The following is a 27,890-nucleotide window of genomic DNA, read 5'->3' on the forward strand; positions in this document are numbered from 1 at the left end:
TAATGCATCATTATCAATGCAACATTTCAAACAAAGTCTGGTTATTGATTGTGAAGTTCTTGTTAAATAAGAGTTCCGAATATCCATACCGTATTCGACGTAATAAGCGCCCAGGGCACTCTCAAAATTGGAAATAGGGGGCTCTTGTTGAATGTTGAAAGATAAATTTTGTGGTTTATGCTGTCAACCTGAAATGTTTATGTATGACATATATTTTTCCAGAATTAAATGCCCATAATTAAGGGTGCATATAACACACGAGAGCGTATTATACACGAATAAATAAGTCTTGTGTACATTGATCAAACGGAAGGAGTGCTAATTGGGAATGTTCACTAGCCAATATCTTAGCAAATGTCGCCATGGGCGCTTATTACGTCGAATACGGTATTTCCTTTTTGACATGATCCACATGATCCAAAGATCCACCTGTGAAAATGTATGAATTTCAACATTTTCAGAGAAATTTTAAAAAACTGGTCGCGAGGAAGATGATGACCCACTTGGTGCTCAGTCACATAAAAAAACAGTATCATGTTAAATAACAACCCCCCCCAAAATTATTTTTTTCTAACGATTCCCCACAATGTATTGTGAGTCACAAACACTGTCCGATATCGAAGGCTGTATAAAAACCTGCATGTTACTGATCTTCTGTCCATAGAAACAGTTTTAGTCCACAGCGAACATGGCCACTTTTAACCCCTCATTCTTTAACTACTAATCAATCCACCACCACGAACATGAGACAGCTGTTAATATTGTTAATCCATGTTAGTATGACCCGTTGCCATAGAAACCACACCATGATGACGCCTGACTGATACAGCAGCCGGTTATTTCGGATCAATTAACTCAAAATTGCTGTTAGTTATTGGAGATCTTTCAAGTGAAAACTCCATTGAGATGCAATCAGAAGGACAATCTCAACCATTGGATGCTGGTCTTCCCCACCCACGATCCCTCCATGCGATACCAAAGGAATTTACTGGATGTCGAATCTTGAATCATATACTCATAAAATTTGGGATGAAAAAAAGGACACAGTGCATCCACTGGCACTCTGAAATTTACATGCAACTGAACAGATGCTGCTCTTTCATAATTATTTCGTAACCACCTAAAATTAATTTTTGTATGTAAGAACTAAAAAGGAAACATGTCAAATGCTACACGATCTCCTAGCACTGCTTCAGTTAGGAACTCCATATCTATTTTTAACTAACGGCTTCTGAGCATGGCAATAAGTCACTTGTTGTTGAGTTGTTTGTTTGTTGTTTAACGCCGCTATCAGCAATATTCCAGCTATATGACAGCGGTCTGTAAATAATCAAGTCTGGACCAGACAATCCAGTGATTGACAACATGAGCATCGGTCCACGCAATTGGGATTGATGACCTGCATCAACCAAGTCAGCGAGTTTGACCACCCGATCCTCTTAGTCGCCTCTTTCGACAAGCATAGTCGCCTTTTACGGCAAGCATGGGTTGCTGAAGACCTACTCTACCCCGTTGTTGTTGAGTGCTGTATTCAAGTTGACATTTCCCTGGGAACACCCATTTGGTTGTTTTTAGCTTGGAACCCACCCATTTGTTAACGTGGACCCCAACAATCAAAAGCTTGAGTTCCCTGGACCCCTACTATTGATAACCCAGGTAAATCCTAACTCCCTAAATCAGATAATAAATTACATTACTTTTCAGCGAACCTTCATTAACTTGTTTAAATGTGGATTTATCCTCGAAATGTAATTATCAATGAGAAAATAAAAAATGTGTATATTTTAACGTTTGATTGTTGTGAAACTTGATTATATGCAAGGCCGCTTCTATTAGGATGGGGACAACAATATCATCTGACATCATTTACGTTGATATTAACTCTAAATTTTCCTCAATTTCCAGATCATGAAATATCAGTTTCAAACACTTTTGGCAGATGTGGTTTCATTGTCTGAAACTTTCAGCAATGAAACAAAATCAAATAAGTGTATAATATGCTGAGATGTATAGATATGCTTCATAATTGTCTAGGGTATCCTGTCTGATAGTAAATATTGTGTGATCCCCTCCAGAATCTAGAGAATGCAGAGTGTGAGAAATGAGGTGTGACGGAGGTGGTGGTAGAGGCTGGGGAGGCATGTCTGCAATGTGGGGAGTAGAACGTGCAAGGGTTTAAGGGACTTGGGGATGTGGGGAGTAGAACGTGCAAGGGTTTGAGGGATTTGGGGATGTGGAGAGTAGAACGTGCAAGGGTTTCAGGGATTTGGGGATGTGGGGAGTAGAACGTGCAAGGGTTTGAAGGATTTGGGGATGTGGGGAGTAGAACGTGCAAGGGTTTGAGGGATTTGGGGATGTGGGGAGTAGAACATGCAAGGGTTTGAAGGATTTGGGGATGTGGGGAGTAGAAAGAGAAAGGGTTTGAGGGATTTGGGGATGTGGGGAGTAGAACATGCAAGGGTTTGAAGGATTTGGGGATGTGGGGAGTAGAAAGAGAAAGGGTTTGAGGGATTTGGGGATGTGGGGAGTAGAACGTGCAAGGGTTTGAGGTATTTGGGGATGTGGGGAGTAGAAAGAGCAAGGGTTTGAGGGATTTGGGGATGTGGGGAGTAGAGAGAGTAAGGGTTTGAGGGATTTGGGGATGTGGGGAGTAGAACGTGCAAGGGTTTGAGGGATTTGGGGATGTGGGGAGTAGAACGTGCAAGGGTTTGAGGGATTTGGGGATGTGGGGAGTAGAACATGCAAGGGTTTGAGGGATTTGGGGATGTGGGGAGTAGAAAGAGGAAGGGTTTGAGGGATTTGGGGTTGTGGGGAGTAGAACGTGCAAGGGTTTGAAGGATTTGAGGATGTGGGGAGTAGAAACAGCAAGGGTTTGAAGGATTTGAGGATGTGTATAGAGGGATGGACTGTTTGAGCGCGGAGGGAGTTGAGTGTGGTGGCTTAGAGAATGGGGAGAGTCAAGAGATGGTCTACAGAATGTGCATAGCCAAGAGATGGTCTACAGAATGTGCAGATCCAAGATATGGTCTACAGAATGTACATAGCCAAGAGATGGTCTACAGAATATGCAGAGCCAAGATATGGTCTACAGAATGTGTATAGCCAAGAGATGGTCTACAGAATATGCAGAGCCAAGATATGGTCTACAGAATGTGGAGTGTCAGGGAAAGGTCTATAGAGTGTGGAATCAGGAGATGTCTGCAGAATGTGCAGAGTCAAGAGATGGTCTAAAGAATGTGAAGTATCTGGGAATGGTCTACATAACGTAGAGAGTAAGCAGATGGTCAACAGAATGTGTAGAACCAAGAGATGGTCTAGCATGTGGGCTTTCAGAGATGGACAAGGGAATGTGAAGCGCTGGCTAGATATGAAGAGGTATCAGTCTGTGTCATGGTCTGAAAGTCAAGCTTTAACACAAACTGAAGAAAATAATTGCAATGAAGATATTAAGTGAATCACAGAAGCAATGCAACCGATCAAGCAGCAAGCACAAGTCAAGGCTGCTCAAATGAATGCTTTCGTAATTATCTAAAGAACAAACCATTTTGGGAAATTTATGGAATGTTTGAAATTTAAGACCCAGATATTCATTTTGAGCAGAGTTAGTAAGCATGGTTATCAATACAAGAATATTGTCAACATTCCACATGGAAGATGTCTGCATGTCACACTGGAATCTCACAAGGCATGCACACTGAGCCTGTTTCATCCAATATATATATAGACACACAGCGCTGGTCGTACTTGAAATCAAGCAGGGAATTTTAAAACTGTTCAAAACGAAGACCACTGCCACAATTTTAAGGCTTACCAATTTTTGCCAACCAATCATCTTGGGTCGGCTGAATGAACTATTTTAAAAAATAATTTTTAGTTTGGTGGCTCATGATATTTTGTTATTTTGTTTGGTATGAAGTGAATACTGGTGGTTTGTTCAGTGTCAGACGCAAGCACCAGGCACTGGCACCAGACATTGGCACAAGACACTGGCACCAGACACTAGCACCAGACCCTTGCACTAGAAACTGGCACTAGACTCCTAACACTAGCACCAGACTAGCACCAGACACTAGCACTAGAAACTGGCCCCAGTCATTGGCACCAGACACTAACACCAGACACTGGCACTAGAAACTGGCACCAGACACTGGCACCAGACACTGGCACCAGACACTGGCACTAGAAACTGGCACCGGACACTAGCACCGGACACTCGCACCAGACACTGGCACAAGACACTGGCACTAGAAACTGGCACCAGACACTAGCACCAGACACTGGCACTAGAAACTGGCACCAGACACTAGCACCAGACACTGGCACTAGAAACTGGCACCAGACACTAGCACCAGACACTGGCACCAGACACTGGCACTAGAAACTGGCACCAGACACTAGCCCCAGACACTGGCACGAGAAACTGGCACCAGACACTAGCACCAGACAGTAGCACTAGAAACTGGCCCGAGTCACTGGCACCAGACACCCCCACCAGACAGCTAGCCTAAGCCAGTTTCTGTTATGTTGAATATCCTAAGGTCTGATAGAAATTCTAACTTTTTGTAGGGTGTGCCTCTGTCATCGTTATTCCAGGTTAACTTCCTGAAGTGGGTTTGTTTGTTTGTTTGTTGTTTAACGCCGCTCTCCTCAATATTTCAGATATATGACACCAGTCTGTAAATAACTGAGTCTGGACAATAAGATCCAGTGATTGACATCATGAGCATTGATCCACGCAACTGGGATACGATGACATGCATCAACCAAGTCAGCGAGTCATCCTAGGACCAGCATGGGTTGCTGAGGACCAATTCTCTCCCGGTCTTCCCTACAGTGGGAAGACATAAGTTTCTACACTGAATAGAGTGCAAAATGATAGCAGCCACGAAGTGGGAGGGGGATATAGGAATGGGTGCTGTCCGTTCATCCATCATGTTTCGTTTCCGGAGCAGAACTCAAAACCATGAACAATATCTTAACCAAACTTGGCACATAGATAGGTCTAGTGGTAAACTGGAGCCTTTTGATAGTTTGGTTTTTTTAAAATATTATTTTCTATGGCAAAGACTTTGACTTAATTCACAGGGCTAATGTCTTGCACACAACCATACATGTTATATTGGCGGGGAATATGAGTATTTCATGCTTGTTAAACTCATATCAGAATCAGGCCTTAGATTTGTGGCTCAAGTTGCAAAATGTATCAAATATTGTGTCATTTGTGACTTAAGATTTTGTTGAATTGCACAGGACTTCTATTACCTGATGGCAAAAGGAATTTTCTGTGACAGACTCAGTAATGTTGATTAATTAACATCTTTAAAATCAACACCAGCTATATTGAAGGATGGCAAGAGCACTTTTGTGACAGATTCAGTAATTTTAGTTTATCAAATAACAGTTTCCTAATCAATACCAGCTGTATCAATTGCCAAATCTATTGTAACAGAATCTGTAATTTAAGTTATTAATAAAGGTTTAAAATCGATAATGTTAATTTATCGCATGACAATTTTAAAACCGATAGAAATGAACATTTTTGATTAAATGCAATGTTTTTATTGCACAGTGCCTGTAGGTGTAGCGTGAGGTAGGGTAAACATGAGCATTTCTGATTAAATGCAATGTTTTTATACTTACCTGACGCTACACAGTGCCTATAGATGTAGCGTCAGGTAAGGTAAAAAACATGAGCATTTCTGATTAAATGCAATGTTTTTATACATACCTGACACTACACCTATAGCACTTAGCAGGGTCAGGTAAGGTAAAACACTATATCAATGGATCAAAAAAGCAATTGTGGCAGCGTCAGTAGTTTTAACTTAATAAAAAACAGTTTAAAAATCGATACCAGCTTATCGATGAATGGCAGAAGCAATCAATAGCAGGCGATACGCCTACTGAAACAAAGACAGCAGAAGCACAGTGAAGCTAAGATTCCAGTGTGACAACGTCAGACAGTATGATCCTCCAGCTACAAGGGTGATGTGTCACACTACAGAACAGGCAACTCACTAGCTTGGGTCAGCTCCACACCGGGCGGGGCTGACGTGGGTTGTGACGGTGGTTGCGGCTGCGGAGGCGCGGCCGGCGGTTGGGAGGGGGAGAGGGGTTGGGGGGAGAGGGGGTGTTGGAGGGACACGCCCCCTGCCCCCGGACCCAAGGGCGTCGCTGAGGGGACACTGGTAGGCTGCTGGTGCTGGACTGTTGTTGGAGGGGCCGGTGACCCTTGACCTGGAGGGACCAGTCATTATAGGCATGTGTCCGGTGAGGGAGAAATCATTGACACCGAGATAAGAGGTGCTGAGTTTCAAGGCAAATGTTGAAGAGAAACACTGAAAATCTTAATACTTTCTCAAAAAATTTCTATATCTTCTAAATTAGCAAAAGGTATAAATAAAGACAGGATTGACTTCCATGAAATTTATCTTCTTTTTCATTCTAATGTGATGGTTCGATACAGATACTTGCACCTTCATCAATTTTTTAAGTCTATAATATATACTAAACAAAAAAGTTAGGGATCATGAAATATTTGTTTATGTGGAATATGAAATTGTGTGCTCTGTCTTCACTACAAAAAAATATCCCCCAAAATAATCATGATTCTAACATTTTTTGTTCAGTAAATACTATAGGGAAAGGTGTTACTTTCAATCTCCTTATCAAGATGATTGAACTTTAACAAAAAGTAACATAACAATGCTTTTGTTTTTTTGTACTTCTTTTTCAAAATCAAATTTGGAAAGAAATTTGGTTAATCTTTGATAATGCTTCTTACTCAGCACCCCCTAGCAGTGCAAACACAAGACATGTTCATTCATCTGCAAGACAGTGCATTGATTGACAGAGACAACTGCATTCTATATATCAAACAATTTTACCACAAAAAAAATAAATCTGAATTTTACCACATTTATACAACCACAAATAAAACTGACAACAATCATATATATCAATATCAAACTCATATTTAAAAAGAATCTAAAACGAAGTGATTCAATAATTGACGAGATATGGACAGATATTTTTACATTGGACAGTACCAACAACAAAGACCAAGTCATTCAAGGACTATACAACTAAACTTGACACGCAGCCACGGTTGACAGCAACTTACCAAAGCGACGACGATGACGTCATGACCTGCCACAATCTCAAGCAGCCATTTCAACAATATCTCTTAATAACTTGGCAACATAATCCAGTCTATACCATGCTACGGTCGGTATGTGACAAAAATGAAAACTTGAAAAATCAGTTGTAAAAAAGAACATACAGAGAAGTGAAGAACTGCATGTTTTTTTCTGTGAAAATATGTTTGTTTCCATAATCTGTACATATTCAAGAAGCTTATACTTTGTAACTTAGTCCATATAGGCGGAATGAAAAACAATCTGAATGCTATATGATGGCGGTCTGTAAATAATTGAGTCTGGACCACACAATCCAGTGATTGATGTCATGAGCATCAGCCTACCCCTTTGGGATACGATGACTTACAAACAACCAAGTCTCCCAGTCTGACCACCTGATCCATTTAGTTGCCTCTTACGACAAGCCCAGAAACAGAGATACGTATATCGTATCGTGACCTTGCTGTATCGGTTCACCCCCACTGATGGCGGTCTGTAAATAATCAAGTCTGGACCAGACAATCCAGTGATTGATATTATGAGCATCGATCCACACAATTAGGATACGATGACATGCTGATCAAGTCAGCGAGCCCGACCAACCGGTGCCACACACAATAGTTTCTGGGATCGCCCAATGTAGTGGGAGTGAGGTGAAATGGGGTTTAAACGTCGCGTATTGCACTTAAAGCGACATGCATGCACGTGTGTGTGGCTTCTTGTACTTGTCCGGACTGATACCGATTTTAAAGTGCTAGCCCACTGAGATTCCATGCCGCAGTTAACATGAATACCCCACTCAGACACGGTATACTGACTCCGAGCCGACCAGTCATTGTTTTAGTCCCTTAATGCTGAGCGCCAGACAGGGTAACAACAAGTACCATCTTTTAACGTCTTTTGGTATGACGCGGCTGGGGATCAAACCCCGGACCTTCCGCTCTCCAGGCGGATGCTCTACCATGGAGGCGATCCACCCAATTAGTGACTTAAGAAAATAAAATGGAGTCAACACAATTAATCTCACTCCTGATTGGTTTTGATAAATATAATCATCTGTTGCAGTTTCACTTGTCACCAAACTCATCGAAATTTGTTAGCCTTCCCCTCACAAAGTGGTGCTCGTACATTGACTACAATGTCAATAACCTGTAAATTTCTGGTGATATTTTTTAACAAAATTCAGAAATTATTTCATTAAATCTTTAGGATACCACAAAAATCGTAAAGTGGCATCTGTGAGTATGTCCAAAAGCAAATATTTCTTCTTTCCCCGTAGTGGTCAGTATCCTTGATGAGATCCGACATCACCAAACACCCTCTCACTACACACCTTTAGAAACTAACACGTCCTCCATCCCAGGGCTCTTTTCCCAAGGCAATCATAGCAGCATGGTTGCAGAACTCATACACCTGTACACCGACATGACAGTCGTAGCTAGATTGCTGTGTAAAACGAGCCCGACCTCCACTAATCGTTTCACAGAAAACAAAACCATAAGTCTCTCTTGGACAAGGAAATAATCATGTTTTCCAACAACATAATTCACACCCCAAAACAAGTCTATTTCAGTGTGATGACAACCCAAGGGTCCTGAAAACCAGGTCAACCCATCTCTAAACTTCTCCACCGAAAACCAATCCCCAAACCTCAAAAAGAATAACATGAGAAGAATCATGTAGCCGCCCGATCTTTCCAATAAACAATCAGACATTCTTAAAGAAAACTGAATCCTAAGATCCTTTACCCTGTACCCTGTATGAGTGAGTGAGTTGTGTTAAACGCCGCTTTTAACATTATTCCAGTTATATCGCGGCGTGTCAGCTTAATGTGAGAGGAAAGCCAGAAGTGATGCAGGTCTTCGACGTTTACCACTTCGATGAAACCCACGAGCACGGGTATGGTGCTGACAAACCTAGAAACATAATCGGGGTGAACCTGGATTCAAACCCACAATCATAGGTTTCTGGCGTGTCCAGGGGACGCAACTCTGCACAGCGAATCGGGGCGCCTTAGACGACTGGGCCACCCATGCCCACTTATCCTGTATGAAGTCACTACATTTTCTAAATACAGGTCATTCGTTCCGATTAAACACCCCTGAAACCCGTGTGAGACAAGACAATTGTTCTACCAGAGAAACACTCGCCAACTATAAGCCTATTGAAGCCTTCAGAGGGTGGATGTTGAACTGTCTGGTTGCCGTCAGATGATGTGGAGGCTCTGTCCATCTGTATCTCGCCTCCGTACTCGTCCTTCACCAGGCGGCCAGGGGGACCTGGGAAATAGGTCACATAAACCATTAATGACACAGAGCTACAGATAAGCAGCGTATTTGGGTAAAATACCGTATTTGACGTAATAAGCGCCCTGCTCTAATAAGCGCCCACAGTGATAATATATTGGCTAGTGAACAATCACAATAAGCACCCCTTACGATTGATTGATGTACACAAGACTTACTTATTTGTGCATAATACATGTGTTATAAGCACCATTAATTATGGGCATATAAATTCTGAAAAATATGTCTGTCGTGTATAATACGCACAGACTTTTCTTTTGTATCATATTAGGCCGTCAGCCTAAACCACAATATTAATCATCTTTCAACTGTGTTTTTTTTTCTTACCAAAACTATGCTCTAATATGAGCCCCTTTTTCTATTTTTGAGAGCTCCCTTGGCGTTTATTACATCGAATACGGCACCCAACAATTCAAAGCCCAATTACTTTCAATTAACTTATGTACAGAAACACATGCATTAAATGAAAAACTCAAATGTATAAAAACAGCACACGTAAATACTCAATGAAGATTTTTCAGCATGTGTACAAAGGAGCTAATTTCCGAAACACAATTACGAGCTAAATAACTTTCCGAATCAAGCCTATATATTTAGAACAGTAATCATGGTTATATGCATCTAAAACACTTTTCTTAAATCTTAAAATGATCGCTCTTTGGGGGAAAATAGACTTATGAATATATGAGTGAAAAAGCACTGGTTACCCAATGAAAAATGTAATAACCCAATTTTAACAGAAACCCTAGAGTAAAAACTCAATTGCTCAAAAAGTTATCTGAAGCTCTGTGACATTATCATTCAAAACTGGCTTCCACGGGAGATATTGCTTGTGTGAGATCTTCGTCAGACCAAGCAATATCTCCATAGCGTTATAACAAGTGTTCGAAATAAGCGTCGGCCTGTAAGACCGTGGCAGGTTGAACTCGTGTCGGGCCTGCAGTTGCAAATTTGTATGTGTCCTTATGGCCTGCAGAAAATGTACGTGATGATTTATTTGTTGCAATAAGCTGCAGCTTTTTAACTGAGGGCCTGAAGAGTTCAGTAATGGCCAGATTGTTTTATTTAAGTTTTAACACACTTGATATCACTAGCAGACCATTGTGACGTCAAACATGTTACCATGAAGTCACGATAACTTGACATTACTTCTGGCCACAACACATAAGTCACTTAATATTCATCCCATCTTCCCAAGGCAAGGGAGTTAACTGACTATAAAAGTCCAGTTTCCACCCTTGCCAAACAAGGCTGGTATTATGGAGTTACATTTTGGCTGGACTAGCGAGTCTATGCATAGTCCAATCAAATCGCGTAACGAAATTGAAACCCGGTTCGTGAACGGTCAGGCAGATTTCGGTCGATTGCAGGATTTGCACAGCATGTGCACCGCCTCGTTGTCAACAGATATTTTCCAAATCTTTTCAAGTTTTTAATCGAGGTGCTCGCAAGATTTGATGCACTTCGTGATGTAAGACCCATTTTCTCACAATACAGATCTTGATTGTCGACCAGATCGTCTTGACTGGGCGGCGCCATTTTGTGTGAAGCAAACACAAGTGATGCGAGAGGTGGAATCTGATTGGTCCATAGGAGAGGCAGAGAAGGGCTTAAATCGTAACAGCCACTGGTGGTGCTACGATCGAGCCCAGGGATTCGAGCCTAGTTCGGCAAGGGTGGAAGCTGGACTTTTAAAGTCAGTTAACTCCCTTGCCTCGGGAAGATGTATTCATCCACACTCCACACATTCATATTCGTATGAAAATTATAAGACATGTTCAAATTGATGACATCAAATCTATTTCACTTGCAAATTTGTAATGTGATCAACAACATAATTATGGCTAAAATTAATCAAAAAGGATGATTGGAACTGCAACAAGAAAAATCAAAACTAAAGATTTCCTAAAAAAAGTCAGCTTGGCAATAGGCAAGCTCATCCTTAAATGTCAGATAAACTCCTGGAAACTTATGTCTTGGTACATTTGAACTCATTCCCTAAACATACATAAGTGTCACCCATGCAACCTTGCAAGTGTTGCCAAGAACAATGTCTACCGTATACACGTATATGACCGTAGATAAGCCAAATTTTGAGGACCAGAAAAAAGATTCTGGAGAAAGGGGTCAGCTCATGAATGATTCCCACTTCCATCAAACTCTTTTTTTGTGTCACTAGGGAGCAGCTCAAAAGTTTGATGTCGGAAAATTCAATTCCTTCAAAACAGACTGTGACTAACATTTTTGAAATTTCAATTTCAATTTAAGAAAAAACTAAATATTGCAATACCATGGGCTTTTATAGGATAAGTTTAATGGAAATTGAAAGCTACTATAGCAGTACGTTTAGGACCAACTTTAATCTAATACTAGAAGTTTCCAGGTAGCACTTATTACATGACCAGTGGGCACTGAATTATAATTTGGACCAAATTTCAGGCCATTAAAATGTTTGATCTTGCTTCAATAAATAATACATGAAGTATTTATAATTGAGTAAAATCACTTTCTTTAGGACATATATTAGTTAAAATACACAGAAACTAAATGTTCAAAAAGTGTAAAGAGGAACAAGCAAAACATATTTCTAAGATTCTAAAGATGACACTAGCTGGACTAATGATGACAAAACAGACTCCGGCTGGGTAAGAAAAGACAACACTGTAGGATCTAAGGGACGTGAAGCCATGCCACACCAAGTACTGGGCCAGGGAAGACAACAATGTAGGATCTAAGGGACGTGAAGCCATGCCACACCAAGTACTGGGCAAGGGGAGACAACAATGTAGGATCTGAGGGACGTGAAGCCATGCCACACCAAGTACTGGGCAAGGGGAGACAACAATGTATGATCTCTGGGACGTGAAGCCATGCCACACCAAGTACTGGGCAAGGGGAGACAACAATGTAGGATCTGAGGGACGTGAAGCCATGCCACACCAAGTACTGGGCAAGGGGAGACAACAATGTAGGATCTGAGGGACGTGAAGCCATGCCACGCCAAGTACTGGGCAAGGGGAGACAACAATGTAGGATCTGAGGGACGTGAAGCCATGCCACACCAAGTACTGGGCAAGGGGAAACAACAATGTAGGATCTGAGGGACGTGAAGCCATGCCACACCAAGTACTGGGCAAGGGGAGACAACAATGTAGGATCTGAGGGACGTGAAGCCATGCCACACCAAGTACTGGGCAAGGGGAGACAACAATGTAGGATCTGAGGGACGTGAAGCCATGCCACACCAAGTACTGGGCAAGGGGAGACAACAATGTAGGATCTGAGGGACGTGAAGCCATGCCACACCAAGTACTGGGCAAGGGGAGACAACAATGTAGGATCTGAGGGACGTGAAGCCATGCCACGCCAAGTACTGGGCAAGGGGACACAACACTGTGTGATCTAAGGGACTTGAAGCCATGCCACACCAAGTTCAGGGCAAGGGGAGACAACAATGTAGGATCTGAGGGACGTGAAGCCACACCGCACCAAGTACTGGGCAAGGGGACACAACACTGTGTGATCTAAGGGACTTGAAGCCATGCCACACCAAGTTCAGGGCAAGGGGAGACAACAATGTAGGATCTGAGGGACGTGAAGCCATGCCACACCAAGTACTGGGCAAGGGGAGACAACAATGTAGGATCTAAGGGACGTGAAGCCATGCCACACCAAGTACTGGGCAAGGGGAGACAACAATGTAGGATCTGAGGGATGTGAAGCCATGCCACACCAAGTACTGGGCAAGGGGAGACAACAATGTAGGATCTGAGGGACGTGAAGCCATGCCACACCAAGTTAAGGGCAAGGGGAGACAACACTGTGTGATCTAAGGGACGTGAAGCCATGACACACCAAGTACTGGGCAAGGGGAGACAACACTGTAGGATCTGAGGGACGTGAAGCCATGCCACACCAAGTTAAGGGCAAGGGGAGACAACACTGTGTGATCTAAGGGACGTGAAGCCATGACACACCAAGTACTGGGCAAGGGGAGACAACACTGTAGGATCTGAGGGACGTGAAGCCATGCCACACGAAGTTCAGGGCAAGGGGAGACAACAATGTAGGATCTGAGGGACGTGAAGCCACACCGCACCAAGTACTGGGCAAGGGGAGACAACAATGTAGGATCTGAAGGATGTGAAGCCATGCCGCACCAAGTTCAGGGCAAGGGGAGACAACACTGTATGATCTGAGGGACGTGAAGCCACACCGCACCAAGTACTGGGCAAGGGGAGACAACACTGTATGATCTGAAGGATGTGAAGCCATGCCGCACCAAGTTCAGGGCAAGGGGAGACAACACTGTATGATCTAAGGGACGTGAAGCCATGCTGCACAAAGTACTGGGCAAGGGGAGACAACACTGTATGATCTGAGGGATGTGAAGCCATGCCACACCAAGTACTGGGCAAGGGGAGACAACACTGTAGGATCTGAGGGACGTGAAGCCACACTGCACCAAGTACTGGGCAAGGGGAGACAACACTGTAGGATCTGAGGGACGTGAAGCCATGCCACACGAAGTTCAGGGCAAGGGGAGACAACAATGTAGGATCTGAGGGACGTGAAGCCACACCGCACCAAGTACTGGGCAAGGGGAGACAACACTGTATGATCTGAAGGATGTGAAGCCACACCGCACCAAGTTCAGGGCAAGGGGAGACAACACTGTATGATCAAAGGGACGTGAAGCCATGCTGCACAAAGTACTGGGCAAGGGGAGACAACACTGTATGATCTGAGGGATGTGAAGCCATGCCACACCAAGTACTGCGCAAGGGGAGACAACACTGTGTGATCTGAGGGATCTGAAGCCATGCCACACCAAGTACTGGGCAAGGGGAGACAACACTGTGTGATCTGAGGGATCTGAAGCCATGCCACACCAAGTACTGGGCAAGGGGAGACAACACTGTGTGATCTGAGGGACGTGAAGCCATGCCACGCCAAGTACTGGGCAAGGGGAGACAACAATGTAGGATCTGAAGGACGTGAAGCCATGCCACGCCAAGTACTGGGCAAGGGGAGACAACAATGTAGGATCTGAGGGACGTGAAGCCATGCCACACCAAGTACTGGGCAAGGGAGACAACAATGTAGGATCTGAGGGACGTGAAGCCATGCCACACCAAGTACTGGGCAAGGGGAGACAACACTGTATGATCTGAAGGACGTGAAGCCATGCCACGCCAAGTTCAGGGAAAGGGGAGACAACACTGTATGTCAACAACGTGTACTCACTAAGTACTGGGCAAGGGGAGACAACACTGTATGTCAACAACGTGTACTCACTAAGTACTGGGCAAGGGGAGACAACACTGTATGTCAACAATGTGTACTCACGATGTACTGGGCAAGGGGAGACAACACTGTATGTCAACAACGTGTACTCACGATGTACTGGGCAAGGGGAGACAACACTGTATGTCAACAACGTGTACTCACAATGTACTGGGCAAGGGGAGACAACACTATGTCAACAACGTGTACTCAAGAAGTACTGGGCAAGGGGAGACAACACTGTATGTCAACAATGTGTACTCACTAAGTACTGGGCAAGGGGAGACAACACTGTATGTCAACAACGTGTACTCACAAAGTACTGGGCAAGGGGAGACAACACTGTATGTCAACAATGTGTACTCACGATGTACTGGGCAAGGGGAGACAACACTGTATGTCAACAACGTGTACTCACGATGTACTGGGCAAGGGGAGACAACACTGTATGTCAACAATGTGTACTCACTAAGTACTGGGTAAGGGGAGACAACACTGTATGTCAACAACGTGTACTCACTAAGTACTGGGCAAGGGGAGACAACACTGTATGTCAACAACGTGTACTCACTAAGTACTGGGTAAGGGGAGACAACACTGTATGTCAACAACGTGTACTCACGCAGCACAAAGTACTGGGCAAGGGGAGACGAAACTGTATGTCAACAACGTGTACTCGCGCAGCACTAAGTAATGGCAAAGGGGAGACAACACTGTGTGTCATAACGTGTACTCACGTAGCACTAAATACTTGGCAAGGGGAGACAACACCGTATGTCAACAACGTGTACTCACGCAGCACTAAGTACTGGGCAAGGGGAGACAACACCGTATGTCAACAACGTGTACTCACGCAGCACTAAGGCGGAGTACTGGTCCTTGGATGAGTACTCACCTGCATGCTGTAGCGTCAGCCCTGACAGATCTGAAACAACATGAACCAACTGTCAGCTTGATTCAAAGACTAAATATACAAAGGTATTTGCAAATACTTTCAAAAATATGAGTGAGTGAGTGAGTGAGTGAGGTTTTACACAGCTTTTAGCAATATTCCCGCAATATCACGGTGGGGGGGGGGGGGGGGATGGGGGAAATGGGCTTCACACATTGTACCCACGCAGGAATCGAACCCGGATCTTAGGCGTGATGAGCGAACACTTTAACCACTAGGCTACCTGACCATCCCCCTCCCTCCCCTTAAATATAAAAGTCAATACAGCAATGTGCATGTGTGTGTGCATGTGTGTGTGCATGTGTTTTCATGTGCATGTGCATGTGCTTAAGCGTGTGCAAATGCATGTGTGTTTCTGCTTGTACTCGTACAGGCTTATGCTGGTTTTGTAGAGCAAGGTGCTGTTGTAAAAAACAAATTAAGTATGAATGTCGTAAGTCTATGTTAAGGTATGGGAGTTACGACAGCCGGCCAGTCCTCATTTTAGCCTCTCAAAGCCAAGTACCAGGCAGAGGAACAACAAGTACCACCTCTTAACGTTGTTTGGTATGACGCAGGTGGAGATCAAACCACTGACCTTCTCGTCATATGCTCTTGTGACATGGGGTTGAACAACACTGAGATGATTCAGCATAACGTTTTGTTTGTTTGTTTGTTTGTTGTTTACCACCACACTCAGCAATATTCCAGCTATATGAAGGCGGTCTGTAAATAATCGAGTCTGGACCAGACAATCCAGTGATTGACATCATGAGCATCGATCCACGCAATTGGGATCGATGACATGCATCAACCAAGTCAGCGAGCCTGACCACCTGATCCCGTTAGTCGCCTCTTACGACAAGCATAGTGGCCCTTTAGGGAAAGCATGGGTTACTGAAGACCTATTCTACCTCGAATCTTCACTGGTCAACAACATAACTCACTATCTAATGTAATAATTACCTATTCCTGGAGCGACGACCCTCTCGTAGTGGTAAGGGTTCACACACACACTGTCCTGCTTGAGGTCGAAGGCGTACTGACAAAACTTCACATGCTTCAGCTCGTTCTTATGGAGGTCAGGCCAACGCCAGATGCGGGCGTAGATCACATGAGGAAACCCTTTCCTCCCAGCCACCTGAGACAAAGAGAGGGGTTGGATGTATGTTGCTGTTTGAGAGGGATGGTATTAGAGGTTTAAAGTGACTGTGTATCACTATATTTTGTGATCCACAAGGACCTATTGTGACACATATCCAGGGTTAGAAACTAACAGTTTTCATCCACTAGTCCTTATAATGATAACATATAGCAAAACCCTTAAAATGGGCCAATTTCTACTAGACCTTAGGATACCTTTACTATTGGGCAGTTTGGTAAGGACTACAGGACTAGTGCCAATTTCAAACGCTGCATATCACGATATATCGTATAATTTTGAAGTCAGAAATAATCGGATACACTAAACAATTAAAGTATGAACTGAACTTCATAAATGGAACAAAAGATGCTGCTACATCATAATGTTTACTCAGTCAATGAATACGCAGCCATCTTGGGGCCCTGGTTGCATGCTGCGGGGCAGCGAAGGCATTTGGCAAGTTCCGATATAAACATCATAAAATTTGAAATCACCCGATAAATCGAGCATAGAAAAATTATGTATTTTTATGTATCGTGGAAGAAAAATGTACCTGAATTGACCGATATACCGTTAATTCCGCACATCCTTATTGTTTAATTCAGCTACACCGTGTATTTTGGGGCAGCCCAGGATTCATCTTGGATTCAAAACTAAATGTACCTGGCAGACAAATTTGGAAAAACTCATAATTTTGATCAAGTCCTAATTTTTGTAAATTCAGTGGTCATTGATGTTTCATCCAATGCAGAAATGGAAAACTAAACATTAAAGCCTCTCATTCCTTGGTCCTGTTATCAATGATGCAATTCACTGCTCAGAAAACAATCACATCCATAATAACGATACTTGATAACAGCTCCATTCAGTCTCCTTGTACCTGTCAACCAAGTTACCAACCCATGACCACCAGCTCCATGTAGTCTCCCCGTACCTACTGTCAACCAACCAAGTAACCAATCCATGACCACCAGCTCCATGTAGTCTCCCCGTACCTACTGTCAACCAACCAAGTAACCAATCCATGACCACCGGCTCCATATAGTCCCCTCATACCTACTGTCAACCAACCAAGTAACCAAGCCTTAACACCGGCTCTATATATTCTCCCCGTACCTACTGTCAACCAACCAAGTAACAGGGCCTGACCACAAGCTCCATATAGTCTCCCCGTACCTACTGTCAACCAACCAAGTAACAGGGCCTGACCATCGGCTCCATATAGTCTCCCCGTACCTACTGTCAACCAACCAAGTAACAGGGCCTGACCACAAGCTCCATATAGTCTCCCCGTACCTACTGTCAACCAACCAAGTAACAGGGCCTGACCATCGGCTCCATATAGTCTCCCCGTACCTACTGTCAACCAACCAAGTAACAGGGCCTGACCACAAGCTCCATATAGTCTCCCCGTACCTACTGTCAACCAACCAAGTAACCAAGCCTTAACACCGGCTCCATATAGTCTCCCCGAACCTACTGTCAACCAACCAAGTAACAGGGCCTGACCATCGGCTCCATATAGTCTCCTCGTATCTACTGTCAACCAACCAAGTAACAGGGCCTGACCACCGGCTCCATATAGTCTCCTCATACCTACTGTCAATCAACCAAGTAACAGGGCCTGACCATCGGCTCCATATAGTCTCCCCGAACCTACTGTCAACCAACCAAGTAACAGGGCCTGACCACCGGCTCCATATAGTCTCCCCATACCTACTGTCAACCAACCAAGTAACAGGGCCTGACCACCGGCTCCATATAGTCTCCTCATACCTACTGTCAATCAACCAAGTAACAGGGCCTGACCACCAGCTCCATATAGTCTCCCCGTACCTGTCAACCAACCAAGTAACAGGGCCTGAACACCGACTCCATATAGTCTCCTCGTATCTACTGTCAACCAACCAAGTAACAGGGCCTGACCACCGGCTCCATATAGTCTCCCCCTACATACTGTCAACCAACCAAGTAACAGGGCCTGAACACCGGCTCCATATAGTCTCCCCTTACCTGTCAACTAACCAAGTAACTGAGCCTGAACACCGGCTCCATATAGTCTCCCCGTACCTACTGTCAACCAACCAAGTAACGGCCTGACCACCGGCTCCATATAGTCTCCTCGTATCTACTGTCAACCAACCAAGTAAGAGGACCTGACCCCCAGTTCCATATAGTCTCCCCTTACCTACTGTCAACCAACCAAGTAAGAGGACCTGACCACCGGCTCCATATAGTCTCCTCATATCTACTGTCAAGTAACCAAGTAACAGGGCCTGAACACCGGCTCCATATAGTCTCCTCGTACCTACTGTCAAGTAACCAAGTAACAGGGCCTGACCACCGGCTCCATATAGTCTCCTCATACCTACTGTCAACCAACCAAGTAACAGGGCCTGACCACCGGCTCCATACAGTTTATCCGTACCTGCAATCGACCATCCAGCGTTCTCTGTATAGTGACACACTTGGTGGGGTGTGCCCCGTTCGTTGTGATGGCCGTGATGAGACTGTCCAACTCATCACGCTTCTCCTTCAGCTTCTTCACCAGACTCTCAATGGCTCGTTTCCCGAAACTCTCGCTCTCCCCACCCTGGCGGTGGCACATAAGACTATGGACGATGCTGAGACATGCATCAGCCGATGTGGGCGCTTGTGTAGACAGGCCTACCATACTCATCTTGAGGAGGAGACGATCTGGAAGAAACAGCTCACATCGTAAAAACACAAAAAGAAACTTAGAAATTAGACTTTTGAACACCAGTCCGGAGGAATTACAGTAACGCAAGCTGAAATGGCAACTTCCACATTGTTGTTACACTATAGGATTTCTATATTTTTCATGCATATTTGTACACATACAGCTTTAAATTAATTGGGTGATGGAAAATGTATTTGCATATTTTACACAGGCATGCAGCTTAGCTGTGTACACGGCTGATGATATACAGCATGGTCATGATACGATATGTTTTCTTTGGCACATAGGTCACGATATGATACGTATTGCAATACACATATTTACATCAAATTGCATGGAAACTTCTTGACCATCAATATTTTAGAGCAGGTTCAAAAGGCTATTTTCAGTAATGAACCTGAAACTCTAATTACAACATATTTTGCGATATGTGCATGACAAAAAACAATGGGGGGGGGGGGGGGTTGTCATTCATTGCACAGCTAGTATGTAATGTATTTCGGTAAGTGTCTAGTCTTGTATCGATACAGGGAAAAAAGTATTGCATATCGTATCATCACATTGATGCACCAAAGTATCATATTAATGAATGCGTTGGGTTCAACCCGTTTTGAAAAGTATTCACGTTACATCCCAGTGTATGTCACTGGTCCTTGAAATATTCATCTACATGACAAGTAGACTTAAATGCTTATTTCGAACCCAGACACACCGACATGCATCTTACCTTACATTAAAATTGAAATTTTTGGCAATAAATTGAATGGTTACATATTTTTCCTATTACACACTACAACACTTCTTCCTTCTCATTTTGATCCTATGTTCCAGCTTCTAAAAACAATTCACCAAAACACATCCCAGCATCACCATGATCAACAACCAAGCAAATGGGTCACACACTGTAATGCCGTGCATTGCAACCTACACGACCTATCACACGATTATTCCTGCCAAATTATTGTCTTTCTCAGAGCTAACAGGCTTGAGGACCAGTGATGCAGGGATGAGCGGGAGGGCATATTGCATGTGATAAGTATAAAGAAAATTTTCAGGGTTAGAAACTAACAGTTTTCGTCCAATAGTCCTTATAATAACATATTGCAAAGCCCTTAAAAAGGGCAAATTTCTACTAGTCCTTATGATAACTTTACCATTGGGCAGTTTGGCTAACGGACTAGTGCCAATTTCTAACGCTGAATTTATAATAAAATTTATTTATTTTTTCAACTTATTCTCTCTGACATTATGCATTTATCCCATGGATGGATGGGGGTGCAGACACCCCAGCCTGTAGTAGTGAGTGAGTGAGTGTGGTTTTTACGCCGCTTTTAGCAATATTTCAGCAATATCACGGCAGGGGACACCACAAATGGGCTTCACACATTGTACCCATGCCAGGAATCGAACCCAGGTCTTCGGCATGACGAGCGAACGCCTTAACCACTAGCCTACCTGACCACCCCTAGCCTGTAGTAAACTACAAGTGTGAAACATACACGGGAAGCTGGTGCTAAACAGTGAGATAAATAAAGGATCCATAACACTGCCTAGCGTTAAAAGACAAGAGCTCGTGAGCCGGAAAACACAACATAACAGGTGGTATGATCCGTAAACCTTACTGCATGAAATCAGGTATGACATGCTTGACATTGTTACATGAACGACCGTGTAGCTGCAAAGAGCAATCTATACAGCATACGACTTAATTGATGAGGAAGGGGTTTCAAGCCAATCAATTCTAGAAGACAGGCATCACCGCTGTCTCCCATGGACAATAGGGTCTTTTAACGCTTTGTGAATTGTATCAATCCCACCTGAGGGATTGAAGCATGCTAACTCGAGAATAAGAATGATTGGCAATATCTACAAGAGGATCTTCAAACAAATGCCAGGCTGCATATGCCCAAAGCAGAGGTGAGCGGTAAGCATACAGGATAACAACCTGCGACGACTTGTTGAAGACTGGAGACTCTACAGATGAGGTAGCTCTCCCTCCTCTGGGTACTTGGATCCCAAATTATGACAATAAACAACAAAGGAATGATGTTCCAATTATTACTCTGTAAACAGGATACAGAGTACTGGGCTGCAGGAGGAAGTACAGTCAAGTCTCGTTAATCCGACAATCGGCTTTATCCGACACTTATGATGGGAACAGATTAAATCAGTGCTATTTAGACCTGTTAATCCGGCAGTCTCGCACTCCGACACACGTAATTTGCAACAAAATACCCAAATCACTCATTAATCAGTCTCGTTTATCCGACACAGTGATCAGCGTACTCTGTGTCAATCTGCCCACGAGTACACAGCCTGAGTTTTGATGCGAGACAAATCGGCTGGTAGCTGCATATAACAACGGCTGCAGAGATAAATTGGTTAACAATAAACAATTAATGCTTTAAATAAGGAAAACAGGATTAATCACATGCTTAGTTTACCTCAATCTCCTTAAAATCAGATACAAGTTCACACTATCACCATATCCCATAACAGGTCACGTCAGAACAACCTTTCGCGAACTATGACCTACCAATGAAATGACTAATAGGAAGTCAACGTTAGCCACTTAGAAAGTAGCTTTCATAAGCTTTGCAGTACCAGCTTCAAACTTACATTCCAGACTAAGCTTTTTAAAGTATTTTGAATAAGTCATACAGTCTGTAACAGTTGTTTTGTGTGACACTTTAATAGAGGTTGCATGATAAGAAAACATATTCAATGTAACATTACAATATGAATATTCTTTTTTATTACGTGTTTGAACGAATGTTGATACTACTTAATTTCATTCATCCAACATACTCGTTAATTCGACATAATCATCGATGTCGGAATAACGGGACTTGACTGTACATAGTTTAATCTATCTGCACTGGTGACTTGAGATTTCACGCAGATAGTTGATTGGATGTCATAGGAGGAGGCAATCCAGTGAAGGCGGTGGGCCCAAAGGATAGTCAAGCAGAACCGTAAGGAGACTGAAATACGGGAGATTTCTGCTGTCGCCGCCGTAGAAAGTAGGATGAAGAGTCGCTTCCACGAGTGCCAAAGTGGTCTAGCAGCCTTAAGGTAGATTTGGAACGCTCGAACAGGATAAAAAGAGAAATCTTCAAGGTCATTAGGGCTCAAGATGGATGCCAGCAGGATGGTAAACAGCCGATAGTGATGGGTATTGCCCCTTGAACCTGTATTGCAATATATTGTGATACAAAGTAGTGTATTGTGATACGTACCACAGATAGGTACCACAATGTATTGCAAAAACCAAATGTTTACAACTTCTGAGAAAGAAGAAATTCTTCTGTTTTAAGACTTGTTTTATTATATTTGGGTAAAAACAAACTTTCTTTGTGACTAGAAAAGACACATTATCATCATGGAGTAATCTCTAGACCTAGGTGATTAGATCTCTGAACTCTGTAGAATCAACAATACTATATGGACGTAGTCGGATTTACCGCGAGTATTTCTCACGACTTCCTAGTCGTGATCTGCCATTTTGTTACCACGAATACGACGAGATCTCGTAGGATATTGCGTTATTATATAGAAAGGGACGTAACTATAATCGATCGCCTTTGAAACAACGAATTCAAACACAAAATTCAAATAGGTAATACTTTTTTTTAAATGGACGCAAAATATACTGCGCACCTCTAACAGCCAATCTGGTTGTCCTGGCAAATGACTCTTCGTGATAAAATCCCAGCGAAGGCCATTCTGTAACCTTTCGAATTGGACTCTAACATCCAGTGCATGGTTTTCACTAACTCGTACAGCAGTTGCAAGGGCCAGTAGAACATGGTAGAAAGATGGTCTTGAAGGTGGTCAACTCAAACTCCTTGTCAGCAAGCGGTTCATACTCAACCAAAGTCAAATGACGGAAGTTGATATTGAGGTCTCAGGTAAGGGCCCGAAAATGGGATGACTAGTCTGCCAACTTTTAAGACTGAAGAAGAGGGACTGTAGCTCAGCAAAGTGGACCCTTTCTGTGTAGATCAAAATGATAGAGTCAGTCAGCGATTTGTTGCGGAGAAGCAGTGGAGTTTCCTTCCACTGCTAGTGGCAGCCTTGGAAAATGAAGGAAATGGCGGTAGGACAGGTACAGGTACGTACAGATACGCCTCTTGGAGGATGACATGCATGCATGTGTGTGTGCGCATACTAGTTCGAACAAATGCCAATTTAACAGTGCTGCCACACAGAGATACCATGCCGCAGTTTAACATGAATACAACACTCTGGCACAGTATACTGACTCGGAGCCGACCAGACCTTGTTTCAGTCCCCAAGTACTGAGCTCCAGGCAAGGTAACAACAAGTACCATCTTTTGTCTTTTGCTATGATGCAGCTGTGAGTCAAACTCAAAACCTTCCGCTCTCCGGACTAGAGCATGGAGGCGTCCCGATGCATGATTTGGGAATGAAATGCAATAATTTTGAAGAATCGCACCTCAAAAATATTCCTGGTGGAAAGTACAAGAATCTGGCCATTACTGTCACAGCTGGATGTAGTCAAAGCAACAGTGCCATAAAGTAAGGCAATGGCATCCTCACTACTGAGTGAGAACATATTGTAGCAGATGCTGCATCTGACATCCGGCACATAAATAATACTCAAACAGTCACTGTTTCCAAAAAACTGTGTTCCCTGGAGAGGAGTGTGTACAATGCTTGAGCACATATTATAGTCAGAAAACATGGTACACCCAGATAGACTTATGTCAACAGTGATCCAACTTCTATTATTTCTGTCAGGAGCATGGGTCGTCTAAGGCAACACAATTCACTGTTCAGAGTTGCATCCCTTGGGCATACCAGAAACCAATGATTGTGGGTTCAAATCCGGGATCGCCCCGATTATGTTTCTAGGTTTGTCATCACCATACCCGTGCTCGTGGGTTTCACCAAAGTGGTCAATGCAACGTCCGAGACCTGCATCACTTCAGGCTTTCCTCCCACATTAAGCTGACAGGCTGTGATATAACTGGAATACTGTTAAAAGCGGTGTTAAACCCAGCTCACTAACACTAATATTTCGGTCAGATTTTACCCTATTTATTGTGCACAAAGCAGATCCATGTTAAGCACCGATAGAAATTAGCACTAACCTGCTAGATCAAGCCAATTTCACTATTGTGAAAGGTTTCCTAAGGGAGGGTAGAATTTCGAACATTTGGGCGATGTTTCTTTATTTCCAGTTCATGAACTGGTGAAGATAGAAGAATCAATTATTTACTGACAAGTATTATATGTATCCAACACAAAGAAACTGTGCACAGGTAATGAACAGCAACAATGGCCACATTCTTCTCCGACTTGCAGTTTTATCCATAAGATATTTGAAAGAAGATGATGCACTGAATAATAGTGGTGAAACGATACAGTGAGTGAGTGAGTGAGTTGGGTTTAACGCTGCTTTTAACAGTATTCCAGCTACATCGTGGCATGGCAGCTTAATGCGGGAGGAAAGCCCGAAGTGATAAAGGTCTCAGACATTTACCACTTCGGTGAAACCCATGAGGCACGGACGCAACTCTGCACAGCGAGCGTGGCACCTTAGACGACTGGGCCGCCTGTGCCCCCGTGAAACGATACAGGGAGATCACCATATGATGCATATCATGATACAGAGGTCACGATGGGGTACGTATCGCGATACATATGTACAACAAATTGTGGAGAAACCTCTCAACCATCAATATTTCAGAGCATGTTCAAAAGGCAAAACTAGCTGCAGATACGTTTATAGCGGCAAATTTTAGTAGTGTTTGTTGTTTAATGCCATACTCAGCAATATTCCAGCTATATGTCAGCGGTCTGTAAATAATCGACTTTGGACAAGACAAGCCAGTGATTGATATCATGAGCATCAACCCATGAAATTGGGATACGATGATATCCATCAACAAAGTCAGCGAGCCTGACCACCCGATCCCGTTAGTCGCCTCTTACAACAAGCAGGGTCGCCTCTTACGACAAGCATCGTTCAAGTGAAAAAGTGGCGAGTCTTAATCATTACAATGCACACTTGGGGGTTGTCTCTTGTTTGGAATTTGTGTGGTTATTTGAAGTGTATACACATTTCATGGTTTGGTTGCACTCTACTGGATTTCATTGGTAGGCCTGTAGGTTTAAAGTTACATTCCAAAATGTGCGCCTATTTTGTGACAAGAAAAAAAGTAACCGTAGGCATGGTAAAAAGGAAAAAGACAGTCAAAACAAGGTCCATCTGAAGTAAAACTGATGGGTGAGCAAGTGAGCAATATTGATTCAAGCACATATATTCCTGTGTGTGTGTGTGTCTGTCTACCTGGTCATGTCTAACCACTGTTAAAAAATTCTACCACTGATCTGCCCTGGATACTTCTCAAATCACAATTATCTGCTCTGATTGAAACAGCTGATATATGGGGGTACATTAGGAAGATACTTCTTAGTAACAGGCACTTTGAGTGAGTGAGTGAGCGAGTTGGGCTTAACACTGCTTTTAACAGTATTCCAGTTATATCGTGGCATGTCAACTTAATGTGGGAGGAAAGCCCGAAGCGATGCAGGTCTCAGACGTTTACCAATTCGGTGAAACCCACGAACACGGGTAGGGTGCTGACAAACCTAGAAACATAATCGGGGCGAACCAGGATTCGAACCCACGATCATAAGTTTCTGGCGTGCCCAAGGGATGCAAACAGGCACTTTGAAATAATGATTTGTACAATTATCGGTTAGAAAAGGCAGATAAGAGGTTACTACAGCTAAATTACAGTATATTGGAATAAATTGGATACCTTCTGCCTTCTGCTAAATTAACAGTGTGTGTGTGGAGGCTTGCCCACCACACAAGTTATTGTTATAAAAGCTTTCATAAGTAAATGTCACCAAAGTTGAAAAAATGATAAAATTAATGGGACGGTGTATTTCTGGTCTTAGGGAAAACAGAGGGGTTGAAATTGGCACCTTCCTCATAGTCTTATATCTTGCAACAATTGCATCACAGACAGCAATGGGACGTCATAATAATAATCATATGCGGTGCAGAAACAAGGCTTGTTGAATTTTTTTCTTGCAGTCAGCGAAATTACCAGAGAGAAATGGCATTAGGACATGTTTATCACACTATCAACTCTTGATAGTCCTGACATTCTTCAAAATCTTTACCAACTTTGAATAAAACGCTTAAGACATGTTGCATGACAATCAGTCAATGTCAGATTCTACAGTATTCCAATTACGCATTTGCAAATCCTGTAAAAAGTCTGTTAAATCCACGTAAAGAAATGTAGTATTTGCATAAGTGGATTTGAGTATTTGAGGGAAGACCCGATTTTGTCTCTGCCTGTCAAATGCATACACCGGTTGCTTCTGCTAGAAATTGACTTTCCTGGAGGATAAAATTGTGCAGCGTCTTAAAAATATCAGGGGAAAGCACACAATCACACGTTTGTAACAACGACTATAATCGTCTCAACAGTAAAAGATCGTACGATCCGCAGACAGGCTAGAATTTATGAATCTTTATCAAGATGGATGACCAGTGAAGCGACATCGTCCGACACAGTTCATGCGGTCAAGCAGTTGTTTTTCAAAGCTTGCATAAGGTGGCTGATATACAATATGATAATCTTGCAAATATCTACCCATGCACAAAATTACCTTGATTACAGATTAAGGACGAAATTCTTGCAAATCTGACGGCACAGACATTTTAGCATGGCGGGACCAAATCAAAATAAACAACTGCGCATGACCTTAGTAAGTGCGTCCGGTTCCTCCCAGGTCAAGAATTGCCTCCCTTTGCGAGTAATTCGCTTCTATAAATAAATTACCTCGTGTAGGTCTTCAGTGAGAGTCGTTATAACTGCGAAAAAGATCATAAACATCAAAACCTCATTTTATTTCAAATACAGATGGTTAGATAGGACATGCATAATCATAAAACTGATATAAATAATACACACAACTTATATTAGTCGGAATGTTTCATTCGCTGCCTCAATGACACAAATAGAACGAACTCTCTAACGCAACAGAAACATGCCGAATATTAAAAGCGATTTCACGTTACCACTGAAATTCCTCGTGTGCAGTACCCCGCTCCATGATGAACGATGCTCGTCCACTGCCGATTATTCCGAATACGCTGATAAAGATGCGAGAAAGATTTCACTGTCCTCACGAGAAAATTCTCTGTAACACTGAAAGGCGGTCGGGAGGCAAAAAAAGACGCTTTGATAGATTACTTTGCACACAATTTGACAATCCAGCGGCGAGACTCGGGTTCTGGCTCCACGATTCTGGGGCAATTAACCGCCCCTGTAAGATGTTTGATAACCGGAATATTAAACGGAGCCACAGATATCGATTCGTTGCATTTTGC

General features: G+C 43.2%; 1 protein-coding gene across 6 annotated transcripts in view; it reads right to left on the minus strand.

Annotated features, from left to right (window-relative positions):
- LOC139461116 (mothers against decapentaplegic homolog 4-like) overlaps positions 1-27,627 on the minus strand; it is a 54,368-nt gene extending 26,741 nt beyond the window's left edge. For 3 of the 6 annotated variants that reach the window (XM_071242660.1, XM_071242658.1, XM_071242655.1), the window contains exons 1-6: positions 27,167-27,244; positions 19,235-19,503; positions 16,629-16,803; positions 15,585-15,656; positions 9,275-9,418; positions 6,019-6,237 (exon numbers count right to left, since the gene is read on the minus strand). In XM_071242660.1, coding sequence (XP_071098761.1) covers positions 6,019-6,237; positions 9,275-9,418; positions 15,585-15,656; positions 16,629-16,803; positions 19,235-19,486 — 862 coding nt within the window. In that variant the 5' untranslated portion in view covers positions 19,487-19,503; positions 27,167-27,244. Of the gene's footprint in view, positions 1-6,018; positions 6,238-9,274; positions 9,419-15,584; positions 15,657-16,628; positions 16,804-19,234; positions 19,504-27,166; positions 27,245-27,578 lie in introns of those variants that run through there. The other 3 variants (XM_071242656.1, XM_071242659.1, XM_071242657.1) reach the window with 3 other exon arrangements.
- Positions 27,628-27,890: the final 263 nt, after the last annotated feature.

The sequence above is a fragment of the Haliotis cracherodii genome, unplaced genomic scaffold (genome assembly GCF_022045235.1).
Source record: "Haliotis cracherodii isolate W230 unplaced genomic scaffold, xgHalCrac1.p SCAF_14, whole genome shotgun sequence".
In the NCBI taxonomy this organism is placed as follows: Eukaryota; Metazoa; Mollusca; class Gastropoda; order Lepetellida; family Haliotidae; genus Haliotis; species Haliotis cracherodii.